The 27,598-nt window shown below is 39.1% G+C and overlaps 1 protein-coding gene across 42 annotated transcripts in view; it reads left to right on the plus strand.

Annotated features, from left to right (window-relative positions):
* LOC122791684 (mucin-2-like) overlaps positions 1-27,598 on the plus strand; it is a 732,148-nt gene that overhangs the window by 335,340 nt on the left and 369,210 nt on the right. For all 42 annotated transcript variants that reach the window (XM_044059549.1, XM_044059571.1, XM_044059534.1 and 39 more), the window contains 2 exons: positions 9,593-9,863; positions 24,892-25,006. In XM_044059549.1, the coding sequence (XP_043915484.1) occupies positions 9,593-9,863; positions 24,892-25,006 (386 nt within the window). The remainder of the gene's footprint in view (positions 1-9,592; positions 9,864-24,891; positions 25,007-27,598) is intronic.

Here is a 27,598-nt window from a genome sequence, read left to right on the forward strand (position 1 = left end):
TGCTGAGATTTCTCAGTCCTTCAGAAAATACTATGAGTTGTTGAAGAAGGATTTTCCAGAACCTGCACACATTCTACCTGTCCTGCCTGCTTTTGAGGATGTCTGTCCTACAGCCTGCAATTTTCCTGATAGCCAGGCAGCTGTCCATAAAACGGCACATAGGCTGTATAAAGTTCCTCAGTCTTTTAAATTTGTATACACTATTCTCAAACCTGACCCAGCAACTATAACTTTAGTTGATCTGACTGCTGCTAGACACTTATTTAATTTCAATCCTAGCGTTTCTGATAAGGATGGGAAAATTATTGATCGGTATGGAGAAAAAAGTGGATACTTCTGCAACTTTGATCTTCAGAATTTTAAATTGTCAGGCTCAAATGCAAAAGTTTGCTCTAATATATTGTAAAAGTATGAAGAATGTTTTATATACAGTTTCTTCTTGTGAAGAAAATTCTTCTTTAAATAACTTAGTTTCTTGTATTGTGCATTACTCATTGTTTGCAGTGTGTGCATGACTCTGTTGAGACTTCTCCCTGGGCTATGACCATTGGTATTATTTTGAGGAAGTCTGCATGGCTGCATTTTCAGAACCTCCCAGATGATGTAAAAAAATGAGATTTTAAATTCTCTCTTGGTCAGAGATTTCGTGTTTTGTCCCTCTGCTGTGGAGGTCATCAAAAAGTGTGATGATGAAAGGGTCAAGCTGATCCAGGGATTCTTTAAAGATTTTAAGCCCTCCTTTTCCAGATTATCTAAGGGGTGTTCTTTCTTTATTTATTTAGCATTTGTTTATTGGGAAACTCTGACTTGGAATCAGGCAATTTTCAGTGGAGACCCAGGGAGAAATGCTTCAGATGCATGTCTTTGTAATATGGGAGGAAACCAGAGCACCCAGAGGAAACCCATGTGAACGCAGACAAGACATACAGACTGTGCACAGAAGACACCCCAGCTGAGAATCTAACCGAAAAATGTCTTTCTGTGAAGGAGCAATGCAAACCATTGCACCACTGCACTGTCCATAATCCAGTTTTGGCAAAAAGCAGAATAAATGGTCTCAACAGAATTCAGGTAAACAGATGTTTAAAAATTGGCAAGGAGGTTCCAAAAAGAATTCTCAACCCTCTAAAACCAAGGAGAGTCCAACAAGTCTGAATGGCAGTTCAAGAGAACTTGTGACCCCCTCCCCTGGTCCCTTTTCTAGAAAGTCTAAATCTTCATTTTTCTCCTTGGCAACAGATTGTTTCAAACCAATAGGTTCTGAAAATCATTTATCAAGATTACAGATGACAGTGGGATGAAATTCCTCCTTTCTGGAGGGGGGGGTATTCCTCATCCGGCAGATCAGACTCTTTTTGTTTCCACCTGATCTTCATCACATGCTGTCCTAAGGAGTGATAGAAACTGTTCCTCCTTCCCAGGTGGGGAGGGGGGTTTATTCAAGGATGTTTCTAGTGCCAAAGAAAGAAAATGCTCAGAGACCAGTTCTGGATTTTCCTTTCCTAAACCTGTTTTTTGATAGTGCTCAGATTCAAAATACTGTCACTTCACAACCTTTTAGCTCTTCTTCCTCTTCAAGTTCCTGGTAACACTAGAGTTAAAAGGTGCTTATCACCACATCATTATTCATCCGGACTTCCGGACTTCAGGCATTTCCTAAGGTTTGCATGTTTACATCACATTATCACTTCTCTGTTTTACAGTTTTGGACTACCCATTGCACCAAGAGTGTTCACAAAGCATCAGTCTCCAATTATAGCTCAATGTAAGCTATAGGGTATCCATATTTTCCCATATTTAGGAGACTTGCTTATCTTTGCAGAGTCTTTTTCAAAATTCCAGGAATCTCTTTCTTGGGTTAGAGACCTCTTTCACAAACTGGTATTGCAAGAGAACATTCAAAAGTCTTTATTGACTCACTCACTCAGGATTGTGTTCCTGGGATGTCAACTAGTCACTTCAGTTCAAACACCATTTCTTTCACAGGAAAAAAAAAAGATCTTTATTTAGATATGTTTCCAAGGTTTTTCACTCAGACTTTGGTCACTACAATGGAATGTTTCAGGATTTTGTGTCTCGTGGTATTTATAATTCTCATAATACCCCTGGCAAGACTCCAGATTAGAAAGATGCAGTGTTATCTAAAATCTCTTTGGTCCCAACATCAACACCCTTTAACTTTTCTGATCCCAGCACTGGAGATTGTAAGAAGAGAAATTTTTGGTGGAGGCAACAGATATCCTTAAATCCAGGTCTCCCCTTCTTCCTCCCTGATCCAAAGCAGTCAGTCACCACAGAAGCTTCAGATGTTGTTTGATGCACAGTTTCAGGAAAGATAAAAATGCAGAGGATGTGGAACACCAAGGACAGGTACAAACACATAAATATCAAGGAGATGCTTGCCCTGATCAAGGCATTCAACTCTCTTAACCAACTATGGTCCCCGGGATCTCTTTAAGTGCTTACAGATGATACCACAGTCAGTTGTACATCAGCAGGCAAGGAGGAACCATGTATTATCCTCTGTGCTCTGCAGGCTATCCACGGGATAGAGCTTCACCACACAGTCTCACTCTGCAGGCAGCTTACATTCTGTCAGAGCAAAATTATGTGGGAGATGAGCTGAGCAGAACCAGGGCAGACCCTCAAAACTGGAAACTATATCGGGTGGTCTTCTAAGATTTGATCCATCTGTGGGAAGTTCCTCAATCTCTTTGCATCCTCTATGAATAATCTTCTGGCAAACATTCTGTTCCAGGACTCCATACAAGAAGGTCTGGAAGACAGATGCCTTTTCTTTTCTTTGGACAGGAATGTTCCTGTATACCTTTCTACCCTTTGTACTAATATCCAGTGTACTTCTGAAGATTCAGAAGGAATCTCCTAAGATCATTGTAGTGACTCTCTTCTGGCCCAGACAACCCTCTCTTCTTTTGGAAATGGCCAGGGACAATTACCACAATCTTCCTCACAGAATGGATCTACTCATACAAGAAAAGTGGTGTTTGATACACCCCAATATCAATCATCTTTAGTTGACTGCCTGGATGATAGGGTCTTAATTCCTTTTTAGGCACATGTTTTCTAGGACTTAAAGCAGATGTCTGCTACTAGAAAAATCATATATTAGTAAATGGAAAAGATTTTCTAGTTGATACCAACTACATAACCAGCACACATTTGAGGATAGTTGTTCTTTGGTTTTTACCTCACTTGTATTAGTTACTATCAAATTACTTTCCTTATTCTTCTGTCAAGGTTCATTTGTTGGCCATTTCACAATGTCTGCCCATGGATCCTCCTTTTTCAAGGCAGTCACATGACAAAATGTTTTTGAAAGGGGTTTTGCATAAGAGGTATCCAAGTAAATCCATGGCCCCGCCTAGGTATCTTAATTTTGAGTTAGAGAAGTTAACATTTGCTTCATTTGAACCCGCTAACCCCCCTGATTACACATTCTTAACATGGGAAGCAGTTTCACGGATTGCTCTGACCTCTGCAAAAAAGGTATCTGAGTTGCAAGCTCTTATGGTAAGTCAACCCTACCTCATTTTTCATAAGGACAGGGTTTCTTGTGGTATCTGAGTTTACTTTAAGTTAAATAATCCATCTCCCTATTTTTTTCATAACCTAAAAATGAGGGAGAAAGGATAATACATACCATGGATGTCCACAGACAACTCAGGAACTATCTTGACAAAACTTAATCTTTCAGCTCTCTGCATTAATTGTTCATTTCTTGTGAAGGTATGAAGACATGACAACCTATATCAAAACAGACTATTTCCAAATGGTTGTGTAAGGCCATTACCTTTTGTTACACTCAACGTGACAAATCCAATCCAGGCAGGCTGACTGTCCGCTCTACCAGGGCTTTGGCTTCATCTATGGATTTTGGAAAGATTTGGATTCTAGGATTCCTTCTATTGGTTTAAAGCAAGTTTTAATAGGGCCATTGCCCAGGGCCCTTCACCTTCTTCCTCCCAAATATAGTTAGCTATAGTAATTTACTCATGCAGCTAAGGCTACTGCCGCAGTGATCAGTATAACGAACACAGTACAGTTGTATAAGTTGAACTTACCATAACAGCCGATGTTTGAATGATCACTGCTGCAGTAGCTGCTCCTTCCCTCCATCCTGCTTGTTTTTGGTGTGTTTTTTATGCCAGGGTGTGGATTTTTTTTTTTGTTATTCTTAGCATTGTTCTTTCAGGGCTCAGCTTCCCTCTCTCTGCTTGCAGGAAAGCCCTGAAGGGCTTCATGCCCAAACTTGTTTTTAGGCAAGCTCAGCTTGAGCTGCTTGACAGTTTGGGTGCATGTAAGGTGCCTTGAAACTTTGGAAGCTGTGATCATTTGAACATCTACTGTTAAGGTAAGTTCAAATTACACAAATGTGCTTCCTCCAGTTCCTTTTACATTTCAGTTTATTACATAACCTAGTAAAGATTTGCAAACAGACAAATGTAAGATTTTTCAGGATAGATTCTGATGTATATCAGGTTTAAGCCATCAGTTGTTGCTTCCATATTATATTTAATAATGTGATGAAATATGCATGCTCAAGTTAACTTTAAGAATCAATGTGTCCCATAGCCTATCTCTTTTATGTTTCTAAAGCAATTCGATCTTGAGGAAATGTTCACTTTGGCCAGTATCTTGTGAAGTAAGATACACTGACATTCATGAAGTACTGCTGGAATCCTATATTGGTTTTATAATATGATAAATATATTACTTATGTTCTTCCCTCCATGATTCAACAACAGTCATTTCTTCCATTGACTGAGAATATTGTGTTTATGTAAACAAACTTCCTGAAAAAGTACTAGATGTGATCAGTTTTCTTTCCTTATCTGTGTAGTTAAAAGATCCACTGCCTTAAATTTTGCAACACTCTATTTCCAAAATGATGGACTTAAACTTTGGAGAATATAGGGCAATGAATTTGTTAGCTGTATAGATATGGACATAAGGAATGTTGGAAAAGTTTTCAGTAGTTACCCAGTTACTAAGTGCAGGATCCGCGGTGGTGGTGCTGCGGTAGCGTTGTCGCCTCACAGTAAGATGCTGACCGGTTCAACTCTTAGCTAGAGCGTCTTCTGCGTGGAGACATGAGTGAACGGGCATACCTTCTTCGTTGAGGCTATGACTATTGTTTTCTCTTCCTTTTCTCCTTTTACTGTAATGAAAGAATGAAATATATGTGAGATTCCACTTCTTAACTTTCCCTGTTTAGTGCATGTAGAGCCCTAAGCAAGGGGCATTAATATAGATATAAAACTCCCAGTTTCCTGTCCTGTAAGTCTTGATGACCTTTACCTTTCTTACCTCCTGGTTACTTACCTGAAGAAACTGCTGGTGGTCTCTCCCTCCTCATCAGTGTTGTAGGCCTCTTATCTTTTACTTCTCAGTTTTGCTTCTCTGTCATTGTAGTTAAGAAATGTTGATGTTAGGTGTTATCCTTGTAATTAAAAAATGTTGATGCTATGTCTTATCCTTGTAGTTAAGAAATGTTGATGTTATGTCTTATCCTTGTAGTTAAGAAATGTCTTATCCTTGTAGTTAAGAAATGTCGATGTTATGTCTTAGGTTCATAGGTTCATAGGTAGGTACTAGGCTCTTGGCCCAAGGGCCTACATAAGCCTAGCCAACAAGGTTCCCTGGCTTACGCCACCCAAGAAAGTTATTTTCCTGTACCACTGTCGAGCAGAGACACAGAAGTTATCCCCGGGTTGTAGTTCCTATTTCCCATCCACTCATCAAGATTTTTCTTGAAGAGTGCTAATGAAGAACTTTGCTTGACATAGATGGGTAGCCTGTTCCAGAGTATGGGAAGTCTCTGGGATAGGAATCTATCCCTCCAGCATGTCCTGTTTATTGTGGTGACAAGGTTTAGGTCCCTAGAGCATGTAGCTCAGAGGGATTGGGATTTCTTTAGGTGTAGCATGTCCAACAGCTTTGGGTTTGACACAGCTTTATATGTTAGGCAGAGATCACCTCAGAGTAGGCGATATGCTATGGAGTAAAGCTGGAGTTTTTTGAGACGGTCAGTGTAGGGCATTTGTTTGAGTCCGGTAATCCTCTTTGTGAGGTACTTCTGTGGCCTTTCCAGCTGCTGTAGATGTCTTGTGAGGTACATTCCAAAAGGGGTGATGTACTCTATAATGGGTCTAATGAGTGTCGAGTAGAGGGGAATGATGACCTCTTTTTTCCTGGATGAGAACCCTTTTATGATGAGGTGTGCCACATAGAAGGACTTCCTGACTACTGTGGTGATGTGACTATCAAAGGAGAGACTACAGTCCACCTGGGTCCCAAGGTCTCTTATCACGCATTTGGTGTTAAGTAGATTGCTGCCTATGTGGTAGTTCATGGGTACAGAGTTTTTACCAAAGGGGATGACACTGCACTTTTTGGCATTGAGCTTGAGATCATGGCTCTGACACCAGGCATCTGTCTCAGAGAGGCCCTTCTGTATGATGTTCACATCATTTGGGGACTTGACTATGGCTCCTAGTTTGCAGTCATCTGCGAACTTCGTTAGCCAGAGGCCTTCTGTGTTAGCCTGTACTTCACAGAAGTAGATACCAAACAGGAGCGGTCCCAGGACGGAACTCTGTGGTACTCCACTTGTCACTGGTTTGAGGTCAGATTTGGAGTCTGCAACTTTTACAGTGTGGGTTCTGTCAGTGAGCCAGTTGGCAACCCATCTTGTGACGTAGGGATTTATGCCTAGTTTATTGAGTTTAGCTATAATTCCAGAATGGGGGATGGTGTTGAAAGCCTTGGCAAGGTCAAGATAGGCTGTGTGAACCACCTTACCCTCATCTACGGCTTTGGTGACTGCCTCAAAGAAGTCAATCAGGTTCAGGAGGCATGATCTGCCTTTCACAAACCTGAACTGGGTGGGATCCAGAGTTTGGAGGTTACCAATGTCTTTGTTTATGAGTTCCATGATGATATGTTCCATGGCCTTGCAGACCAGGCTCGTCAGGCTAATAGGTCTATAGTTCCCGGGATCAGTGGTGGCTCCCCCTTTATGGAGTGGGATAACTGTTGCTGTGTACCATTCAGTGGGCATAAAGCCTGATGCGAGGCTATTATTGAACATGGTGCTTAAGTGAGGAGCCAGTTCATTCTGAAGTTCTTGTAAACCGCAGCCTGGGATGTTGTCCAGTCCCATGGATGCTGTGTTTTTGGCTTTAGAGAGTGCAGCTTTCACCTGTGTAGTTGTGATTACAGTGACTCTGTATTCTTCCTGTATAGATATGGGCCCTTTAGGGAGTGTGGGGGGTAAAGTTAGCACTGAACCTATCTGCCAGGATGTTGGCAATATCAGTTGGTTCTGTAATTTTCGTGCCTTTGTGCTGTAACTCAGAGCAGATCTGTGTGCGTTGCCATTGAGATTCTTGACATAGCTATAGAATGCTTTGTGGTTGTCCTTGGAATTAGTGGCGATTTTATTTTCGTAGCTAGCTTTGGAGGATCTTATAAGGGATCTCAGCTTCTTACTGAGGCTGACCAGGGAGCTCCTCCACTCATGGGATTTTACTCTCTTTTGCAACAGTTTCTTCCTTCTGTTGTACAGTTTGTTTATGGCTGGGGACCACCAGATTGGCTTCCTTTTTTGGAGGATAGCGTCTTGGTTCTGTTTGGGATAGCATGATCCATGCACTCATTTAAGTACTTATAGAGCGCATTTGTGTAGGATTCAGCAGTTGTAACTGCATTGTCCATCTGCATGGGTGTCATGAAGTTCACTACTTCTGTCTTAAGAAGCATGAAGTTGGCTTTGGAGAAATTTCTTACTGTGGTTTCCTTAATGGGGGGGTGGGGGTGGGATGTGGATATCAAGGGTGATTAGCTTATGGTCGGATCAGACCAACGAGGAGTTGACTTCAGGTGTGGAACATCGGTCACTCATGTTGGTAATGACTAGGTCTAGGATATTGTTGCCCCTGGTGGGGGTGTGGATAAGTTGATCTAGGGCATTGCAGTTTATGAATTCCAGAAAGCGTTGCGCTAAGGAGTTGGTACATGAGTAGTTTTCCCAGTTAATGGTGGGGTAGTTGAAGTCGCCCATTATTAGAGTGTTTGGTTGAACCCTAATATTTTCCAGTACATCAAGAAAAGAGGAGTGGGAATCCTGGGGCATGGTGGGGGATCTGTAGCAAGCTACAATTTGGATTGCAGTTTTGCCAAGAGTTACTTGCACTTGGATAACCTCGGATGCATTATGCTGCGCAACTAGCCTGGAGGTGTGGATATCCTTAATGAATATGGACACACCCCCACCTTTGGTGTTTCGGTCCAGGTTACATGACTGAAAAGTGTGGTATGAGTTATAGCCTGGTAGTGCAGGGGTGCTCTCTGGAGCCTTGAACCAGGTCTCAGTCACTGCACAGATATCAATGTTCTCCATTTTAAGGAGTGCATCGAGTGAGTGCATTTTGAAATTTAGACTTCTAGCATTGAGTAGCATTACCCTCAGTTTTTGCTTGCTTGTTCCTGTTATGGTGGTAAATTTGTCACTTGAACCCTGCCTAAAAAAGGCACTATAGGGGCAGCAAGAGCCTTAGCCAGTATTATGTCTTATCCTTGTAGTTAAGAAATGTTGATGTTATGTCTTATCCTTGTAGTTAAGAAATGTTGATGTTATGTCTTTTCCTTGTAGTTAAGAAATGTTGATGTTATGTCTTTTCCTTGTAGTTAAGAAATGTTGATGTTATGTCTTATCCTATGCCCACTTTCTATCAATGACATGCCACTTGATTTCATGATGAGTCATCATAATTCCTTTCTAATAAATGCAATAGGATTAGAATATTCCACTCTGTCCAGTAACCAAATAATGTGCAAGTTATTAAGTCAAACTTTGCCTTCCATGTCTTCCATTCTTGATTTTACCCACTGAGATCAGAACTGAAATTTGTGCAGGTCTTGTGAGTATTTGACACTGATCCTCCTCTGGTTATCTAACTCTCTGGCCCTGAACTGTCTCTTGCAGCTGTTGGGAAATGAAATTGTGGTGGGAAGAGGAATTTCTTCATGGGAAGCCCTTAGTCACTGTCTGCATCAACACCAAAAGTTCTTCAGCACTGCTCAGATTGCTTACATGTCATCCACTAAACTGGACATGTCAGTGTCCATACTGACTATTTGCCTTCACATAGTTATTATCTATTTTATCTGGTTTACCACAAAAATTCACTTTATATCACTCTCCAGCACAATCCGACTATAATTTGCATATTTTTCCTCTAAAAGGTATCATGTTTTATATGAGCTGCAAGTAAAAAAGAAACATAAACTCACCTAAAATAAGTGAAGCATAATTTTAGGGAGCCATTCCTTTTCATGTGTCTAAGCATGCTCCTAGAATTCATTTCATGTTTGATTCTGGGAAATGAATTACAGTATGAAGTCAGTAACAAGAAAATGCAGGCCATATGACACAGCTTTTCATGCTTTACTATCTGGACAGTGAAAAGGATGGAATATAAACTGATATAAAACACAATGCTCCTCTACAGTTACCTTTTTTTTAAAATAACTACACAACATTCTGATGTGATGATTTTGTTTTCCAAAGTTTCAGGTATAACTCCTTCCCATGATAACCGTGTGTGCAGCATGTGGGGCAACTTTCATTTAAAGAATTTCGATGGGGATGTGTATGATTTTCCTGGAACCTGTAATTATTTACTCACCTCTAATTGTAAGAGTTTGTATGAAGAGTTTAACATCCAAGTTCAACGTGACAAAGCAGATGGAAAACTCAGCACCATTCAGCTGCTCACAATGAAACTAGACGGGGTATCTATTGAAATGTCAAGATCGAGTGTCTCTGTCAACGGACAAAGGTAAAGTGTTTAATATAGTTATACAAGTCCTTTTACAGTTAACGGACAAAGGTAAACTGTTTAATGTAATTATACAAGTACTTTTCCAGGTAAACAATGGACAAAGGTAAAGTGTTTAATGTAATCATACAAGTCCTTTTACAGTTAAACAAGCTGAGAAATGAGACTGCTCTTACTGAATCTGTTATTTCTTGGAGAGATGCTAATTTTTGTATGTTTCCAAAAAGCTTTTACTGAAACTATGCCCATATAGAAAGTACTATAATTTCAGGCTCATGAACATTTTATACAATGGGCACTGAATGATAGATTTTCTGCAAGATATTTTATCTTACTTCATTTTGAACTATATAGGATTTTCAGGATGTTTTCTGTATAAATTTGCAAACAGCAGGATGTATCTCACATAAATCAAATATAGTAACTTTTCTGACATTCTGGAATTGTCTATTTAATTGTATAGAATTTTCAAAATAATTTCTCTGTAGAAAATCAGTAAGTCAGTGGACTAATTGTTTGATTGAATCTGAGGATGTAATATGCTACAAAATCCTTCACATTAGAAAAAAATCATACCCCAACAAAACAACACCCCGTCATCTTTATGTAACATTTAATTTTAAAATAATGTTACAATGTGCATCTTTGGTCTTATTGTCTTTTCAAAAATGCCTGATTTGTTACTGTGTTGCTGATAATGTTCTCTAGCACCTTCGTCCAAAGGCTTTGAAAGTTGTTTAAATGCTTTCATAGTGAGTGGTTTTACAAGAAAGAATAATATAATAGTTAAAATAAGACAAGGCTATTTTTATTATAAAAGATATATAAGTGCAAATGACTATAGTGATGTGTTTAAACAAAAGGTGAATAGGCAAAGATGGAACAAATTGATATATTTGAAGAAAATGTCACTGTTAGTGTATCTGTTTGGGGGGTACAAAATTAAGAGAAGTACCTTAAGGTTACTGAGGAGTTGGAATAAAATTAAAAACTGAAATTTATAGTCTCTTACTCCTGCTTTTTATGAAGATCAGAACATTATATTATTTTGTTTGTGTTAGGCTATCATAGCAGAATGGACAGTAGATTGCTTGAGGACAAACATATGGAGTATGAAGCACTTTGTAAGGTTTAGAATGGTATGACTGCATAGCATGTACAAATAAAGAGGGTAAAGTAAAGAAGTGCATAATATTAATTTGCTAAGTCATAAAACCCAGAATTGTAAAGTGGAGTTTGGATGAAGGACAAAGTGAATAAAGAAAAACTGAACATATGATAAATTAATTATTTCTCTTTAGATTTGTTGGTGGGTTCCTGAAAGTCATTGAAAAGGATAGTTAGTGCTACATAGGGCACTGGTAGATGTTTTTGATATTTGGAATTGAAAAAAAGGAAAAATGGAACAGAGCCAGGAGAAGGGTATCTGCACTGAAGTTCACTGCAGTGCTTGGAGACCATCAGTGATACAGGCATCCTCTTCAGAAAGCATGTTCTTATATTCAGATCAAATGTCATGCTGACTGAAGAGAAGCTTTTCCCATCTTCATCCTATTACAGTTCAAACAGTTTCACAAATTGCCTTCTCCTGTATCACGTTACATACTTATTGCCCACCATCTTTCGAAGTTTTAACTATAAGCACAGGTATAATATAATATAATATAATATAATATAATATAATATAATATAGTATAATATATAGTATAATATATAGTATAATATAATATAATATATAGTATAATATAATATAATATAGTATAATATAATATAATATAATATATAGTATAATATAATATAATATAATTTATAGTATAATATAATATAATATAGTATAGTATAATATAATATAATATAATATAATATAATATAATATAATATAATATAATATAATATAGTATAATATAATATAATATAATATAATATAATATAATATAGTATAATATAATATAATATAATATAATATAATATAATATAATATAGTATAATATAATATAATATAATATAATATAATATAATATAATATAATATAATGACAACAGAAGAAGAATAACAAAACCCTTACCAGGATATACTCAATAAACTTTGTGGTTTTCTTAGTTGGACATTGCACACCCAGTGGGATCTGAAATGACAGACATGGGGCACTGATGTTGCAGAGCAGTGTTCCACTTTGCAGATGAACTGTTAATATATACATGGGTTCTCCCTAGGTATGTGGGGATGGGAACTGGGGGATCTGGCAAGGGATAAAGCAGAGTAGAGTGGTGGCTTGGTATGCCAAACTGACAATCCATTATGCCAACGAGTCATAAAAAGAATAATGTAAGACTATATTAGCAGTAAGGCTGCAGTAGGTCACATGGAGAAGGCAGCATAATGCAAATGATTTGGGGGAGTGTAAGTCACATGGAGAAGGCAACATAATACAAATGATTTGGGCAGTGTATGTCACATGGAGAAGGCAGCATAGTACAAAGTATTTGGGCAATGTAAGTCACATGGATAAGGCAACATAATGCAAATGATTTGGGGGAGTGTAAGTCACATGGAGAAGGCAGCATTGTATAAATGATTTGGGCAGTGTAAGTCACATGGAGAAGGGGACATAATGCAAATGATTTGGATAGTTTACATTTGATATCTCAATATCACTTCATTCAAGACTACTTGAGTAAAGAGAACTTAGATGAACTTAGATGAAATTCAGCAATCATTAATTCAAAGCATGTTACGTCAGCAATAAGCACTCCCAGCTCCAAGCAGAGGAAGACCCCTGAACCATCCTGTCTAAAGTATTTATTTATTTAATATTTGTTTACAGGGGCTGTCCAAGGTTTAAGAACTATGAGCCATAGTGTAGTGTAGTATCTCATCCTAGCAATAACTGAATCTTGTAAGTCATACAATATAATTTTTCCCAGGTATTTTATGTGAAGTACAGACTGTGGTAGGGATCTAGCCATATTTATCCATATATCATCCTCATATTAGCTTTGAACATATTTTCTATATGTCACACTGGGCTAGGCTTCTTAGTGGTAACTATGACAGGGAAATTATAGTCAATGACACTTTAGAACATTCCAGATCCATCAGTTTGTAATTTGTTGAGAATGTCAATGACGTGGAAGTATACTCATGTTTTTTTAATTATTTTTACAGCATTGACTTTCAGTTCAAGTGTTATTTCCAGTAACAGGTCGTGGAGATATACATGCTCCCTCAAATCTGACTCGGAATTTGTAGCCCTAATGAAACTTAATAATTCCACTCAGTTAACAAGCTTTTCCACTAGATGCAGCATCACTTTCAGTTTAGTTCATTTAACTGCCCTGGTCTACTTTTTGACGTTTCTGGAAAACAACCATTACATAACTCTGGTTCCTTTGGTACAAAATGTATTAGTTGATTTGAAAGGTTGCAGTGCCATGGGTATATTTATACAATTATAAGTTGCTAGGTGAAAGTATAAAACATCATATAAAATATTTTAAATTGCAGTTATCTTGATCTATATAAGGAGAATATCCTTAAGGGATGGATAGTTTTATTAGGTAAGAAAATGTTGAATATAGAGAATTTCTACTTCACATTATAGTGAATGTTATTTGGTCAACTTCTTTTTTGCTTTGTTATTTACTTAGTTGTCTTTTAGGAGGGAGATATGCAAATGTTTGTTGCTTATTTTATTTTATTGTTCATATTTGTAATTGGAATGTTCTCTTGGTGTAGTGTTTGTCTGCATGCTGGAAGTGGTTTTGTTGTTTAAAGATAATGAGGGGAATTCAATAAAGCCTACATGGAGCGAATTGCCATGTAGGCATAGTGCCACAGCCCCAAGACAGAACATGACACTGAGCGATCCAATAAACAGGACGGAGGGGCATGCATTAGCATGCGGACATGGAAATGTCCACGGAATGCAAATCACCTCATAAGCTGGTGAAATCCATGTAGATGAGGTGGATTTGTGATACAATAAGCAGAAAGGCACCCATGTAGGTGCAGTATTGGTGTGGATAGAAACCATGTAACAGACTGTAAAATTTAAACAGGGGCTGTAAAAGCCCCAAAAATGGGTGGATATGGCACTGTAGGCATGCAAATGGCCAAAACTATGGCCACTGAGTCCAAAAAGTAATGCAAATAACAAATATATATTTTTTAATACATATATTATGTTTGTCTGGTGTGCAACAATGCACAAACATGCTGTAATGTAAAAAAATAAATAAAAAAGTGTAAAAAATGAAAAATAGACAATTGCAAAAATATTGCATTATAGTGCCCAGCATGCAGAGTCCTACAATGGCAAGTTTCAGTGGTTGCTATGGAGGCAGGCCCTGTAGTATTGAAGTATCCAGGGTATACTCGGTTTGGTGTGTGTGAATAATCTGGGGATACTGAATAGCAAAAAGGGCTACTGTGTCTGCAGCTACAACCCGTGGTGGGGCTAGAACCATGTAGGTAGTAGCTGACATCAAAAGGGGGTGTGTCACTATAGGTTTAAGCAGATTGGAGCTCAATGGCACCTGTTTGTGCTCAGCTAAGCACAGCTAAGCAGGGGGTGTATCTGATGCTGCTTAGCTCTGCTTAGCCCAGTGGCGCTTGTTTTAGCTGGTTCAAGAAAAGCTAAGCGTGCCCGTGCACAGGGGAGGGTCCAAAGTGATGAGCACTGTTTATACTAGCGCTGTGGGTTTGCATGGCACACCGCAGTGCTTAGCAGTGAAAGAAATTTAAAAAAAAAGGGGAAAAAAAGGAAATACCCTGGGAAACCCAATCAAGTATAAATGACTGATAAGCCCTGTATCACTGACACTGGACCATTCAAACTCCTCGATGATAACCCTGGCAGGTGGAATGCATCATAGTCAGCCAGTCACACAGGCTACATCTGCAGCATACCAGTATAAAGTATGCATGCATCCTTCAGTCTGATTTTTCCTACATACTCTGCACCACTGGAGTACACACTTGGGAATTTTAACCAACAAAATGATAGGGGTTGCTGCTGCTCTGCTACATCTGTATGTGCTAGAGGCTGAGGCCAGTGATGATGGTGATGATGACAATAGGCCTAGACTGGGAAGGAGAAGAGTGTTCAGGCTCAGGGTAACCTTCCAGGGGCTACATGAGCTGGAAATTGTAGTGCACTACAGGGTGGACAGAGACATATTACAAGAACTCACTGAGCACTGCCGCCCTCACCTCAGACCCAGAGCCAACAGAGGAGAACTCATCCCAGTGGAAACAAAGGTATGTGTAGCCTTAAGAATACTAGCTACAGGTACTTTTCAAAGACATACTGGGAACATGATGGGGTCCCACAGGCATCAACATCTAGTGTACCACACCAGTTCCTGGATGTCATGCAAACACATGCCAGTGAGTGCATTTATTTACCCCTCACCTCTGAGGAGAGGACTGGAATATGCATCTCTTCCACCATATAGCACACCACCCAGAGGTACTGGGTGCCATAGACTGCACTCATGTGCACATCAAAGCACCACCCAGTGAGGAGGGTAGAGTCTACTTCAACCACAAGGGGTATCACTCCATCAACTGCCAGGTCATGTGCAATGCCCAGGGCATTATCTTGAATGTGTGTGCTGGCAGCCCTGGCAGTTATCACATCTCCCACATCTAGTATGCATTGTAGCTGTACCAGACATTTGCCAGGGGGGACATCTATTACAGCCATCTACTGGGGGATGCTGGCTACACACTGCAACTGTGGATGATGATACCCATCAGAAATGCACACACACCTACCGAAGAACACCATAATGAGGCACATGCACAAACTAGGAACATCATACAGCATGTGTTTGGGCTGCTCAAATCACGGCTCTGCTGCATCGACATGTCTAGTGGAGCTCTGCAGTACTCTCCAGCCACATGTGCACACATGTCCACAGTATGTGCCATGCTACACAATATGATCCTGTGGAAACAGCTGTGGCAGGAACATCACAGGGAAGGGACACACAGCCCTCCAGCAGTGCCAAGGTCTCCACAGCCACAGGGGGACTAGGAGGAGGAACATCCTGAGCCTGTCCCTGCAGACAGATGTAGGCATGCCCAGTGCACCCTGGCCTTGGCACAGAAGTAACACATAGCACATGCACTGACAACCTAGTGACCTATGGACTGACGCCTGACTCCAACTCACATACATAGTAAAAAGTATGCTAGCCACCCCACACAACTTGTACTTTACCATGTATAGGCTGTGTACTGCATGCGTCCAACAGAGTCAGCCCTGAAGTACTGTTCTCTCAACTGCTGCAGGCACAAGGTAAGCCACTCTTCTTTGCAACAAATGAATGGGATAGTAGACTGTGGTAGCATATGTATGGACCTGACGCATGTATGCAAGGGAATGGAGTGGATTACCAGGATAGCTACAGACAACTGACAGCTATGTGGGACAACAGAAACTCTCTGCTCAATACTGAGCACCCCATAATATGCAGTAGGCCCCAAGCCAGCAAAACCCACTGCACTATGCAAGAGAATTATAAACACTGGGATCATAGGACAGATGTTTGACTGTCAATGTTAGAGTCCCCTATCTCCAACACACCACCCGTGTTCTTATACAACTGCAATAACAGTATGTTTGCAAGGTAATAGCAGCAGACCACACAATCCCTGGGCTGTCCCAATCAACCTGGTGACATGTACCATTTCCCCAATATGCAGGGGTCAATGTGCTATGTATGCCTGTGGTTGATAGTGTCAGGAAGTAAACTGCACTGTCTGGTGGCTGTTGTGGCTTAGTGGGCTAAATACATTATCATGGTTGATAGGGTACATGGTTCGAGACTGGCTGCACCAACTGTTTTGCATGTGAGCTACACCTGTGGTAGGAGTTCTACAGATTATCCATATGTCAATATTTGTTACTGCAAGAAAGCTGGACAAAGCCAGAGACAATGGAGGGACAGGGGGCCACAGATATGGACAGTACACAGCTCTGAGTAACCTGGATGGTAGCTAGTAGAACAGCAGATTGTAACAAGTCAATGTATCACCAGGATATAAAGGCTGTCACGTAACTGTGTCACTACTTACAACAAGTCAATGGGCACCATCCATACCCCACAAATGTGCAGAGTTTTGCAGAATGTCCACATTTATGCCTCATATAGCTGTTCTGTTTGACATAACATTGCAGTTGTCTGGCAAACTATTGGCAAATCAATAAAGGTTGCTGTGAGAAAATAATGACAGACAGTTGAGATGCAGACTTTATACCCATCAGAAAATGCGAGCTAATACAAAAGAATTCTACTAACTGTCTAAGTTTGTAAGAGCAATATTAAAATCCTATTCCCATGTTTGGGCCTGTGTCCCACTGTCATATATGGCCCTGTCCAGATTTCTGTCTGTAAGGGTCTGAGAGGTATGGGCAACATGTAGCCTTATAATAACAGTACAACACAAACTGATGACCAGAGCACCTGTATGGGGAACAATTCTGGACAACCTGCAAAACAGGTACAGTCAGAGGTGTAAAGTCCATAACTCTGTGTGTGGTGTTACATCTCTTTCCCCAGTCACAGCATACCTACAACTACATAGAGCAGCAACTGTGGACAAAGCCAGGAACTGGAGCAGGGCAATACAAAGGGCCACATATAAGGGGAAAGAGGACCTACTAGCCAGACAATTTATAAAGAGCAAAATAGAACACTGCATGCAGTGGCATGGGTTCCCTGCAGTGTATGAAGTCAGTAACACAAATGTCTGTCAGCAGTACCTCACATCAGTCTATAATGATCTGCCACTGACGTACCAAGAAATCACAGTGATATGTAAAATGTACCAGACATATTATGCAAAACTCTGTTTAGTCCGATACACAATGTACACACCCTAGATATGAGTCAGATATTAAGGATAGCGCACAGCCAGGAAGTCCCTCAGGCATTATATCAGGGAGGTACTGGACTGTTTAATCAGGTTCAGCAGCCAATTGGCTGTAGCACACAAAATCCTGGACTGGAGTACAGGTAGGTCTGGCTTGGAATCCCGTTGTAAGTATTAATGGTCATACTGGGCATGTTCCTATGTCTGAACCCACATCTGACTATAGAACTGTGATGTCCATATATCCCTGTGCATACTGACAGCTATGTGTACTATAACTGTCTCTCCCTATCCTCATCAGACATGATTATCCTTATCTATCCATATGTGGCACATATGAGATATATCTGGATCTGTTGAGCTTTATAGGGTCTATGCAACGTTGTTGAATTCTTAAAAGTTCAAACGTCATATGGTTGACACCATATCATCAAACTTTTAAAAGTTTGAAAGTTTCAACAGAGATCTCTGTACAGTGCAGAATGAGAAGATTTCCCTTTTCTGCACTGTCATGTGATCTCGGACTTGATATATTTAAAAACCAAGGAGGTGTGAGGGGTGCAGTCCCTCACATGGGGGGTGCAAGGGGGCTTGCCACCCTGCTTAAACCATCCAGGTAGGTTTTTTTTCTTTGTTTTTTTTTTTATTACATTTTCGAACTTTTAAAAGTTTGATCATATGGTGTCGACCATGTGACATTCAAACTTTTAAAAGTTTGATTATGTAATATAGACGCAGTTATATATATATATACATATACAGTATATAAGTAACATATATAAATATATCATATATAGAGAGGCAGTGAGAGGGGGAGAGAGAGAGAGAGAGAGAGAGAGACCCCCAGAAAGGCTTAGAGTGATGTAGTGCTGCAGCCACTCATACACCAATTGTAACCAGTGGCACATGTAAATAGTACGGTGCGCTCCAGTGTGCAATTGTAGGTAGGTAGGGGTTCTAATCTCACATCAGCCACCTTGTGTGTGTTTGTGTACATATTCCACATACAGCAGAATACACACACCCAACAGGCCTATGTCAGTGCAATGGTCACTCATTTTATGGCCCTGTGACTAGTGTCCTCCATAACAGTGGCCTCCCTGTCAGCAGCTACTGACGTCCTCCACCTCAGTAGCAGTGGCAGACACTCTCCAAATCCATATGATCCATGGCGAATGTGATAACTGCATAGTGCTATAGTGTATACAGCTAGATAGGTAGTGGTTCTACTCCCAACAATGACAACTCAGTGAGTGAGTGTGTGTGTGTATAAGTATATCTCCTTGCAGCTGTGTGTATTTCTTGCCTATGTGTGTGCAGTGCCAATACATTTTATGACCTGTACCTTCCTGTGAACCTTAGATGCCCAGTTACACACTCCCCAGACACATATGCTCTGTGGTGCATGTGATAAGTGCCTAGCACTATAGTGTATACAGTTAGACTGGTAGTGGTTCTAATACCAACAATGGCAACTCATTAAGTGTGTGTTTGTATGTGTGTGTGTGTGTGTGTGTGTGTGTGTGTGTGTGTGTGTGTGTGTGTGTGTGTGTGTGTAGGTATACCCCCTGGCAGCTGTGTGTGTGTCTTGCCTATGTGTGTACAATGCCAATACATTTTAAGGCCTGTTCTACCCTGTTAAGCTGCCCCCTAGTGGATTACTTTACAGGGCCTACTGATGTCATCCACCTTAGATGCACAGTTAGACACTTATAAGGCAAATAAGCTCCGTGGTGCATGTGATAAGTATGTAGCACTACAGTACATACAACTAGATAGGTAGGGGTTCTAATCTCAAAACTGGCAACTCTGTGAGTGTGTGTGTGTGTGTGTGTGTGTGTGTGTGTGTGTGTGTGTGTGTGTGTGTGTGTGTGTGTGTGTGTGTGTGTGTGTGTGTGTGTGTGTATGCATATCACCTGTAGCAGTGTGGCTGTCTTGCCTGTGTGTGTGTGTGTGTGTGTGTGTGTGTGTGTGTGTGTGTGTGTGTGTGTGCGTGCGTGTGTGTGTGTGTGTGTGTGTGTGTGTGTGTGTGTGTGTGTGTGTGTGTGTGTGTGTGTGTGCAACTAGGTTATACCATTTTAAGGGCCTGCTCCCCTCTAACTCCCCCCACTAGCAACCTATGCAGGGCCTACTGATGTCATCCATCTTAGAAACACAGTTAAACAGTCTCTAAACACAATAGCACCATGGAGCATATGATAAGTACATATTTCTATAGTGTACATAAGTAACTAGGTAGGGGTTCTAATCTCAAAACTGGCAACTCTGTCAGAGTGTGTGTGTGTGTGTGTGTGTGTGTGTGTGTGTGTGTGTGTGTGTGTGTGTGTGTGTGTGTGTGTGTGTGTGTGTGTGTGTGTGTGTGTGTATGCATATCCCCTTACAGCAGTGTGGTTGTCTTTCTTGTGTTTGTGTGCAATGGTTATACCATTTTAAGGGTCTGTTAACACCTCCCAGTGGCAACCTTTACAGCACCTGCAGATGTCATCCACCTGAGTAGTAGTGTCCAACACAGCAAAAGCATATAAGCTCCATGGCACATGCAATATGTATGTAGTGCTGTAGTATGTACAACTAAACAGGTAGGAGTTTTACTCTCAACAGGGGCAGTGTGTGTGTGTGTGTGTGTGTGTGTGTGTGTGTGTGTGTGTGTGTGTGTGTGTGTGTGTGTGTGTGTGTGTGTGTGTGTGTGTGTGTGTATGTACATATATCCTCTTATAGCAGTGTGACTGTGTTAGGGCCTACACCTGTTCCACTGTGCAGGTTACAGTCCATGTTTGAAAAGGTGTGTCCTGTGAAAATAAATAAAACAATACATAGGTCCCAAGAGTGTAGGACAACAAACATTCCCTACATGCACCCCATGTTTTTTTCTGGAATAATAAAAGACCAGTTAAGTAGGGTCAGTAAATTAAACACTGATGACCTGAAGTTTTGTGAACAGTTAAATGCGATGTCTAATGAGTTCATAAATAGTGGGTATAACCAGGTAGAAGTGTCTAAAGTATGCAAAGAGATAAAGATGGATAGGGGAACATATCTGAAGCATACATTTTTGGTGGGGGCACAATATGTTATACAAATGAAATCCCAGATTAGTAAAATTAGATATGTGACTACTTTTAATATAAGGACTTTTGACCTTCAGAAAATTATACAAAAAAATTGGACTATTATGTTAGCGTTACCTGACTTACAGACTATTTTGTATGATAAGCCTTAGTTTTCTTATAGAAATGTTAAAAACCTAAAAATGAGGTTGTGGCTTTAACGTTCCAACTAAATGACAAATGGGTATAAAATACGGAACTTTTAGATGTTTGAGTTTTAGTTGCTGTAGTGATATTTTAGCAGATAATAGCAGTATATGTATTCACCCTGTAACTAATAAGCAATATTCATTCCCTCTTTCAGCCAGCTGTAACACTAGTGACATGATTTATCTCGCTGCATGCGTAAAATGTTCTTCATTTTACATAGCAAAAACCACCAGAAGACTGAAAGAATGGATTATTGAGCATAAGTCAGACATATGAAGAAAGAACGCTAAAAATTATTTAAGTAGGCACATTATTTGTAAGGGTGTGGATCACTGTTTTAAGTGTAGGGTAATAGATACAGTACTGAAGGGGACCAGAGGGGGTGATCTAAACAATTACCTTGAGAATAAAGAATATGAATGGATCATTAGATTGTATGCAGATTCTGAACATGATCTCAATAATGCTGTGAGCATTAAACCTGTTTTAGTAAGAATACAACAGCAAAACCTTTAAAGTAATGTTTAATATTTTTTAAGAAATTTTAAGAAGGAGTGTCATGTGATATGCTGTCTGTGGTCATGTGATGTTTATTTGCTCTTATTTAAATGTTGATTATTCTGTGTAATAATATTAGCATTGAGAAAGGGTTGTTACCTGAAAGCTTTGCTTTAATAAAGTTGTTTCCTTGACATTGGAACTGTTTTGTCTTTAAGCAAATAAAATTTATGACAGAAATCCAACTAAAGAGCTTTCTTCTCTTGGCTATATTACTTGGATTACTGGAATCCTCTCAACTGATGATTTTAGCAAAGAATTTAACAAACCACCCATGCATCAGAACTACATCCCCTTCCATACAACTTTTCCCAAATACCACCAGAATATCTCCCACACTTCTACTTTACAAATTCACAAGTAAAAGAATTGCACCTCTACTAAAAGATATTCCTCTCGACCCTCACACTGGCCCTGATAATCTGCTGTCTATCTGGAAATCAGCCTTTGTATGACATGTACCAAAAGATTACAATCCCTCCTCAGCCTCTGAATTCTGTCCCATCTCAATAATGCCTACCCTTAGTAAAATTCTTGCAAAAATCATACAACCAACTCACCAATTACCTTAATAAATGGCACTTACTTTACCTGAAGCAGCATGGCTTTTGGGCAGGTAGAAGTACCATGGCTGCTCTCTTGACACTCACTGATGACATCCTTGAGATCATGGATAAAGATAACCTCACTGTGATGCCATTCGTTGACCTTACCCAGGCCTTTGACCTGGTTGACCACTCCATCCTATTATCCCACTTACAAGACATTGGTGTGACCTCTGGATCTACCCAGTGGTTCAAAGATTTCCTGATCAACAAAACATTTACAGTTAAAAATTGGATCTGCCTTATCAGAAATAGCCTTTGCTTTTTCAGGGGTTCCTCGTGGATCCTTTCTTGCATCAGTACTGTTCTCCATTTTAATAAATAAACCAGCTGTTGACCTGCCTCATTAATAACTCCTTTATGCTGATTACATAGTCATCTATTGAACCAGATCTTCTCATGACATCATCCAAAATCAATGTCAAGCTAACTTTCTACAACTAAACAATTGGCTCTATTATCAAAAACTATTCCTCAACCCTCAAAAAACCAAAGTCCATGCTGTTCAGCATGAAGAAAAGACTCACTAAAGCAACTTTCTCCATATCAAAGACCTAGACATTGACTTAACTGCATCCATCACATCATTTAGATACCTTGGCATTTGGATTGACCAGTCCCTCAACTTCCAAGATCACATTTAGAAAGCCCTATCCAAAGTCAACTACTTGTTATTCTAGGTACAAAAGATATATCATTTGTCTCACAATCCACTAAAGTAGCCAAAGGCAGAGGTGTCCTGAATAGGGGCTACCCTATTTACCACTGCCTTTCAAAAAATCACTAGTACTTTACAGGCGCTTTCTAATAAAATCTGCCATTTCATCACCAACTCCCCTCAGCATAAGGATCATTGCAGTGTCTTACATAGAGAGCGGCACAAAGTCATAAAATACCAGGATTTACAGACAGAAATGAGGGCAACGTGGAAGAAGGATACCCAGACAGTTCCAGTTATAGTAGGAGGAATGTCTCTCATAAAAAATAAATGCACACTCTTATTTTGATATGTTACCAATATATGTAACACTATCTGAATTGCAGGAGTCATTTAGGGGCACATTGTGGGTGTTGCAAAGATCACATCTGACTAATATCAAAGATTGAAACAATAATAATTTCATGAACTTTAATCATACTTTGACTTAGGAATGGAGTCCATTCCCATCATGGTATTAAAATCCCAAAAGTCTAGGAGAAATTAAAAAAAAATATATAAGCATCACTGAAGTACCTTGGAAAAGGCAAAGTGGCCACCAATTCAAGGCAAAGCCAGCCTCCTTCTTGGCTAACTTCTGTTCAAACTCCTACACAAAGGCACGCCATTCCCCTAAATATAAGACTAACTACATCCAACCGACACTAAGAAACTAGTTCACTAATGGCAATACTGTAAATTTCATTTCACAGATCACAGCTTTGCTGTTCTTGCCCCTAAACTGTGGCAATCATTGCCACCCAATCTTACTAAAATCAGAGAGACTACAAACAGTTCAGACCTCAGTTTAAAAAATGCCTAACTGAACAATATAAGTCCACATTAGAATACAGGCCATATCACCTAACTCCCAGGGTAACACCATTACATTTATCTAAGAAAATCTTAGCTACCTAATCTCCTAACCTCTTTTGACTGGACCCCATTTGCCTTGGCTATAACACATGCATTATGCATTGTATACTCCTTATAACACAACATCTGTGTTATGCATTGTATACTCCTTATAACACCTTTGCTATGCATTGTATACCCCTTTTAACACTGGTGTTATGCATTGTATACTTCTTATAACACCTGTGTTATGCATTGTATACTCCTTATAACATCTGTGTTATGCATTGTATACTCCTTATAACACATGTTATGCACTGTATACTCCTTATGCCTGGCCCTACATCTTTCTAAACCATATTGCAAGTATGTGTATTTTTTATCTCTATGTTATGTCACTACACTATATCATTTAGTTACACCTTTAATCTTAATTTACTGTTGTTACTGTCTACATATGTATATAACCAAGGCTGAGCCTCAAAATGGTCATAAATAAATGTTTAATGGCACAAAACAAACTTTTATTTTTGCACACATCCTTGAATGAAAGTTTGTTTTATACTATTTTCTGAAAAATGTATTCTTAAAAAGAGTTTCTGAATGTGGAAGTCTATACTGACCCAGCTCTATTTATTGTATTAATATTAATGAGCTGTTAGGAGGCATTTATATCACTTTTGGTTCCAGCTCTAATTACACTAGACTGCCACATGTAAATAATAATAAACATGGGGTGCAGCAAACATGGAATGGCAAAGTGCATGGGCCTAGCAGGCAATTCCAACCCACCCTTCCATACTATTCATCTTCTTATTAGTGGTTCTGCTGTAGTACCTATTAAATTCACTAGGAGCACTCAAGTACAGCTACACTGTGCTTCTCCCTCAAGCTCTATGTATTCAGTGGCCTCCACCAACTTCAATCGCACAGCTCTTACTTCTAACCTAGATCACCAATTACACAGCTAAAACCTTTGTGTGTACAAAGCTGAAAGCCATAAATACACTGCTTATTTTATAAAAATACAGATCAACACATGCCTTTAGCAAAAAAAAAAAAAAAAAGTACTGTTTGGATCAAAGTTTGGAATTGTATATGACATTATTATGCGTATTTTATATTTATGTATTACCATATGGATGTGAGAACACCATTGTTGTTTATTTTTCTAGGGTGGATATCCCATTTAGCCATTCAAAAGTCTTGATCGAGCAGAGCATTGACTACATGAAAATAGTACTGAAGCCCGATGTTGAGATTAAGTGGAATAAGGAAGATGCTGTTTCGGTATGAGTAAAACTATTTTCCAAAGTGCACTAAGCTTAATACCTGAAATGTTTGATTACTGCTGATGCTGAGGTCCTACATGGCCAATGGTCAGAAAGTTGGGAGAACTACAATGGTAGAAAGGCCAAAAAGGTTATGGTGCCCCACTTTTCACAGATTAACAAGAAGAGAACTTTTAATCCCAGGTGAATTTAGAATGACATTTCTGAAACAGATTATTATTTAAAAATTTGGTTTCCCAAGATTATTCGGGTCTATATCAGAATATCGAAGTTTTAAAACTTCGAATGTTCTAATACCAACCCCTGTGCAGCGAACGCTAAAAATAGCGAAGCTGCAGAACACCAAATTCTTACCTAGGGAAAGAATTTGGTTGGCCGGTTCTGTGGCTTCGCTAAGTGTGCGATTGTGTGTACCTTAGGGTTAGGTTGCGGGTTAGGTGAGTTAGGGTTAGGGGCAGGTTAAGTTAGTTAGGGTTAGGGTGCAGATTAGGTGAGTGTGTGATAGTGACGGACCTTAGGGTTAGGGTTTGGGTTAAGGTAAGTGGATAGATAGTAGTGTATATACAGTTTAGGGTTAGATGTAGGATTTTAAGTGTATGTGTGTGGATTGTTGTTTTTTTTTGGTGTGCTTGTGTTGTGTGTATGTGTTTTGGAAAAGCAATTTTTTTCCTTGGGAAAAAATTTGCTGTTCTGAATGTTCAATATTTTGATTTTTAGATATTTTAGGTTCGATGAAATTGTGTTCGCTATTTTCATCTTTTGATAGTGTGATATAAACGTGATTATTCAAACATATGAGATAGTTAATGAAAACAAGGTGAAAACTGTTGTGTACAGTCTGATGAAAGTTCAACAGTACGGTTCTTTTGATTTTGTAAATTGTGGGGATTGACTTAAAAATGCTATTTAAAAATGGAGACGATTTCTTAAAAAATACGTGCCTTGGAATTGTAAAAGTTGATTTGGATGTAAACATCAAGGAAGTGTGATTCAGGATTAATGAACTTTAGGACATTCAAACCCTTTATGTTAAATGATAGTCACATTACAATCATATGCATTATTATTTGGGCCACATAATGGTGGGATTAGATAGAAGTAATTCAAAGCTTCAACGTGTAAATGTTTTTAACCTGCTCTTATCTATAGTTATGTGTGAGTTAGGATGCAACAGTAGCAGCATGAAATGGAGGATGGAGAATGGAAATGCTAAGGACAATTAAGCAACTCTTCTGCTAATGGGAGGCTAACTGGATAATCCACACTTATGTGAGACTTCACTCTTCAGTTATAGAGTAGAAACTGTTTACCAGCTGAGGTCTGGAGCTTCAGGGCAGAGTTATCTGGGAATGTGCAGCACATATTTGTATACTGCGCTTGCAGATGGTTAGATAATCTAACATTTTTTTTTTTTTCGTTTAAATATAAACAAGATTCACAGTCCTGTAGACAGAAAGCAGCTCATTCAACAGTTTAAAAGACAAAGGCCACAATGGATTGACAGATAAGAGTTTCTTCTCACTGATACAGCACAAGAAAAGCTTCCTACGAATCTTTTTGAACTTGAGCCATCTGCTGGGAGATAAAAAAAAATGAGATGTATGCTGGTGAAGGTCAATGCCTTTCTGTATGTTAATACAACAGGCAAAGTCTAGAATCCTTTCACTGAAAGGATACTTACAAATATTTCACCAGGCTTTCCTCTTTTATTTCACTTTGTTTCTCACCACTCGCTCCACTGGTGGATATAAGAAGGTTTAAATATACTGGGGACTTAAATTCCCATACAGGCATAATGTCAGGTACATTAGGAAGAAGAAGAAAAAAGACACAAATTCATCTTATGTAGCTTCTAAATAAAAAATATATATTTAATAACATAAATATATATAGCAAGCATTCACACCAAATAAGTTCTTCATCAGGCAATAACACATCAAATAAACAGACATTATTTAAATATCAAACAGTCACATATAAACCAAAACACCTATACAATTAACAGCCCTATCTAAAATGTCTATGTTTCAAAGCAAGTTTAATTGATACTTCCTCATTTAAGCCTGGATAAATATCTGACCTAAAGGTGGAAAAGATCCATGTATGCCCTTCATTCTCTGTTAAAGTAACAACATTACCTCCAGGAGTATTTTGATAAATAACTTGTAATACAAAACATGTAAACACATGCACTGCACCCGACTTCTTGATATGCTAATTAAAACATTAGCTTCATGGTTCCTTCTAATGTCTGATAAATATTGACATGAACGTGCTCTTTCAGCTTCCTATTAGTTTTGCTTACTTAGAAGACAGGACAAGCAGTGCCTAATGAAATATAAATTACAATTTTGCTATCGCAGTCTGCAAAGTCATAAAAAGAATTTCATCAATCAATAGGTGCTTAAAAGTATTTTCTTTATAAATACATTTACAAAAACTACATTTATAGCAAGACCAAGTGTATTTTAAAGAAAGCACTACATCTAATGTTCAGTGTGTTTCGCTTTCCTTTATAACATAACATTTGATTTGGCATTCTGTGTGCTTTTAAGACTAAAATATTTTTTTTTTCTGAAATTTTGCCACA

Source organism: Protopterus annectens, chromosome 17.part0, assembly GCF_019279795.1.
Source record: "Protopterus annectens isolate FY-2018-M chromosome 17.part0, PAN1.0, whole genome shotgun sequence".
Taxonomy (NCBI): domain Eukaryota; kingdom Metazoa; phylum Chordata; order Ceratodontiformes; family Protopteridae; genus Protopterus; species Protopterus annectens.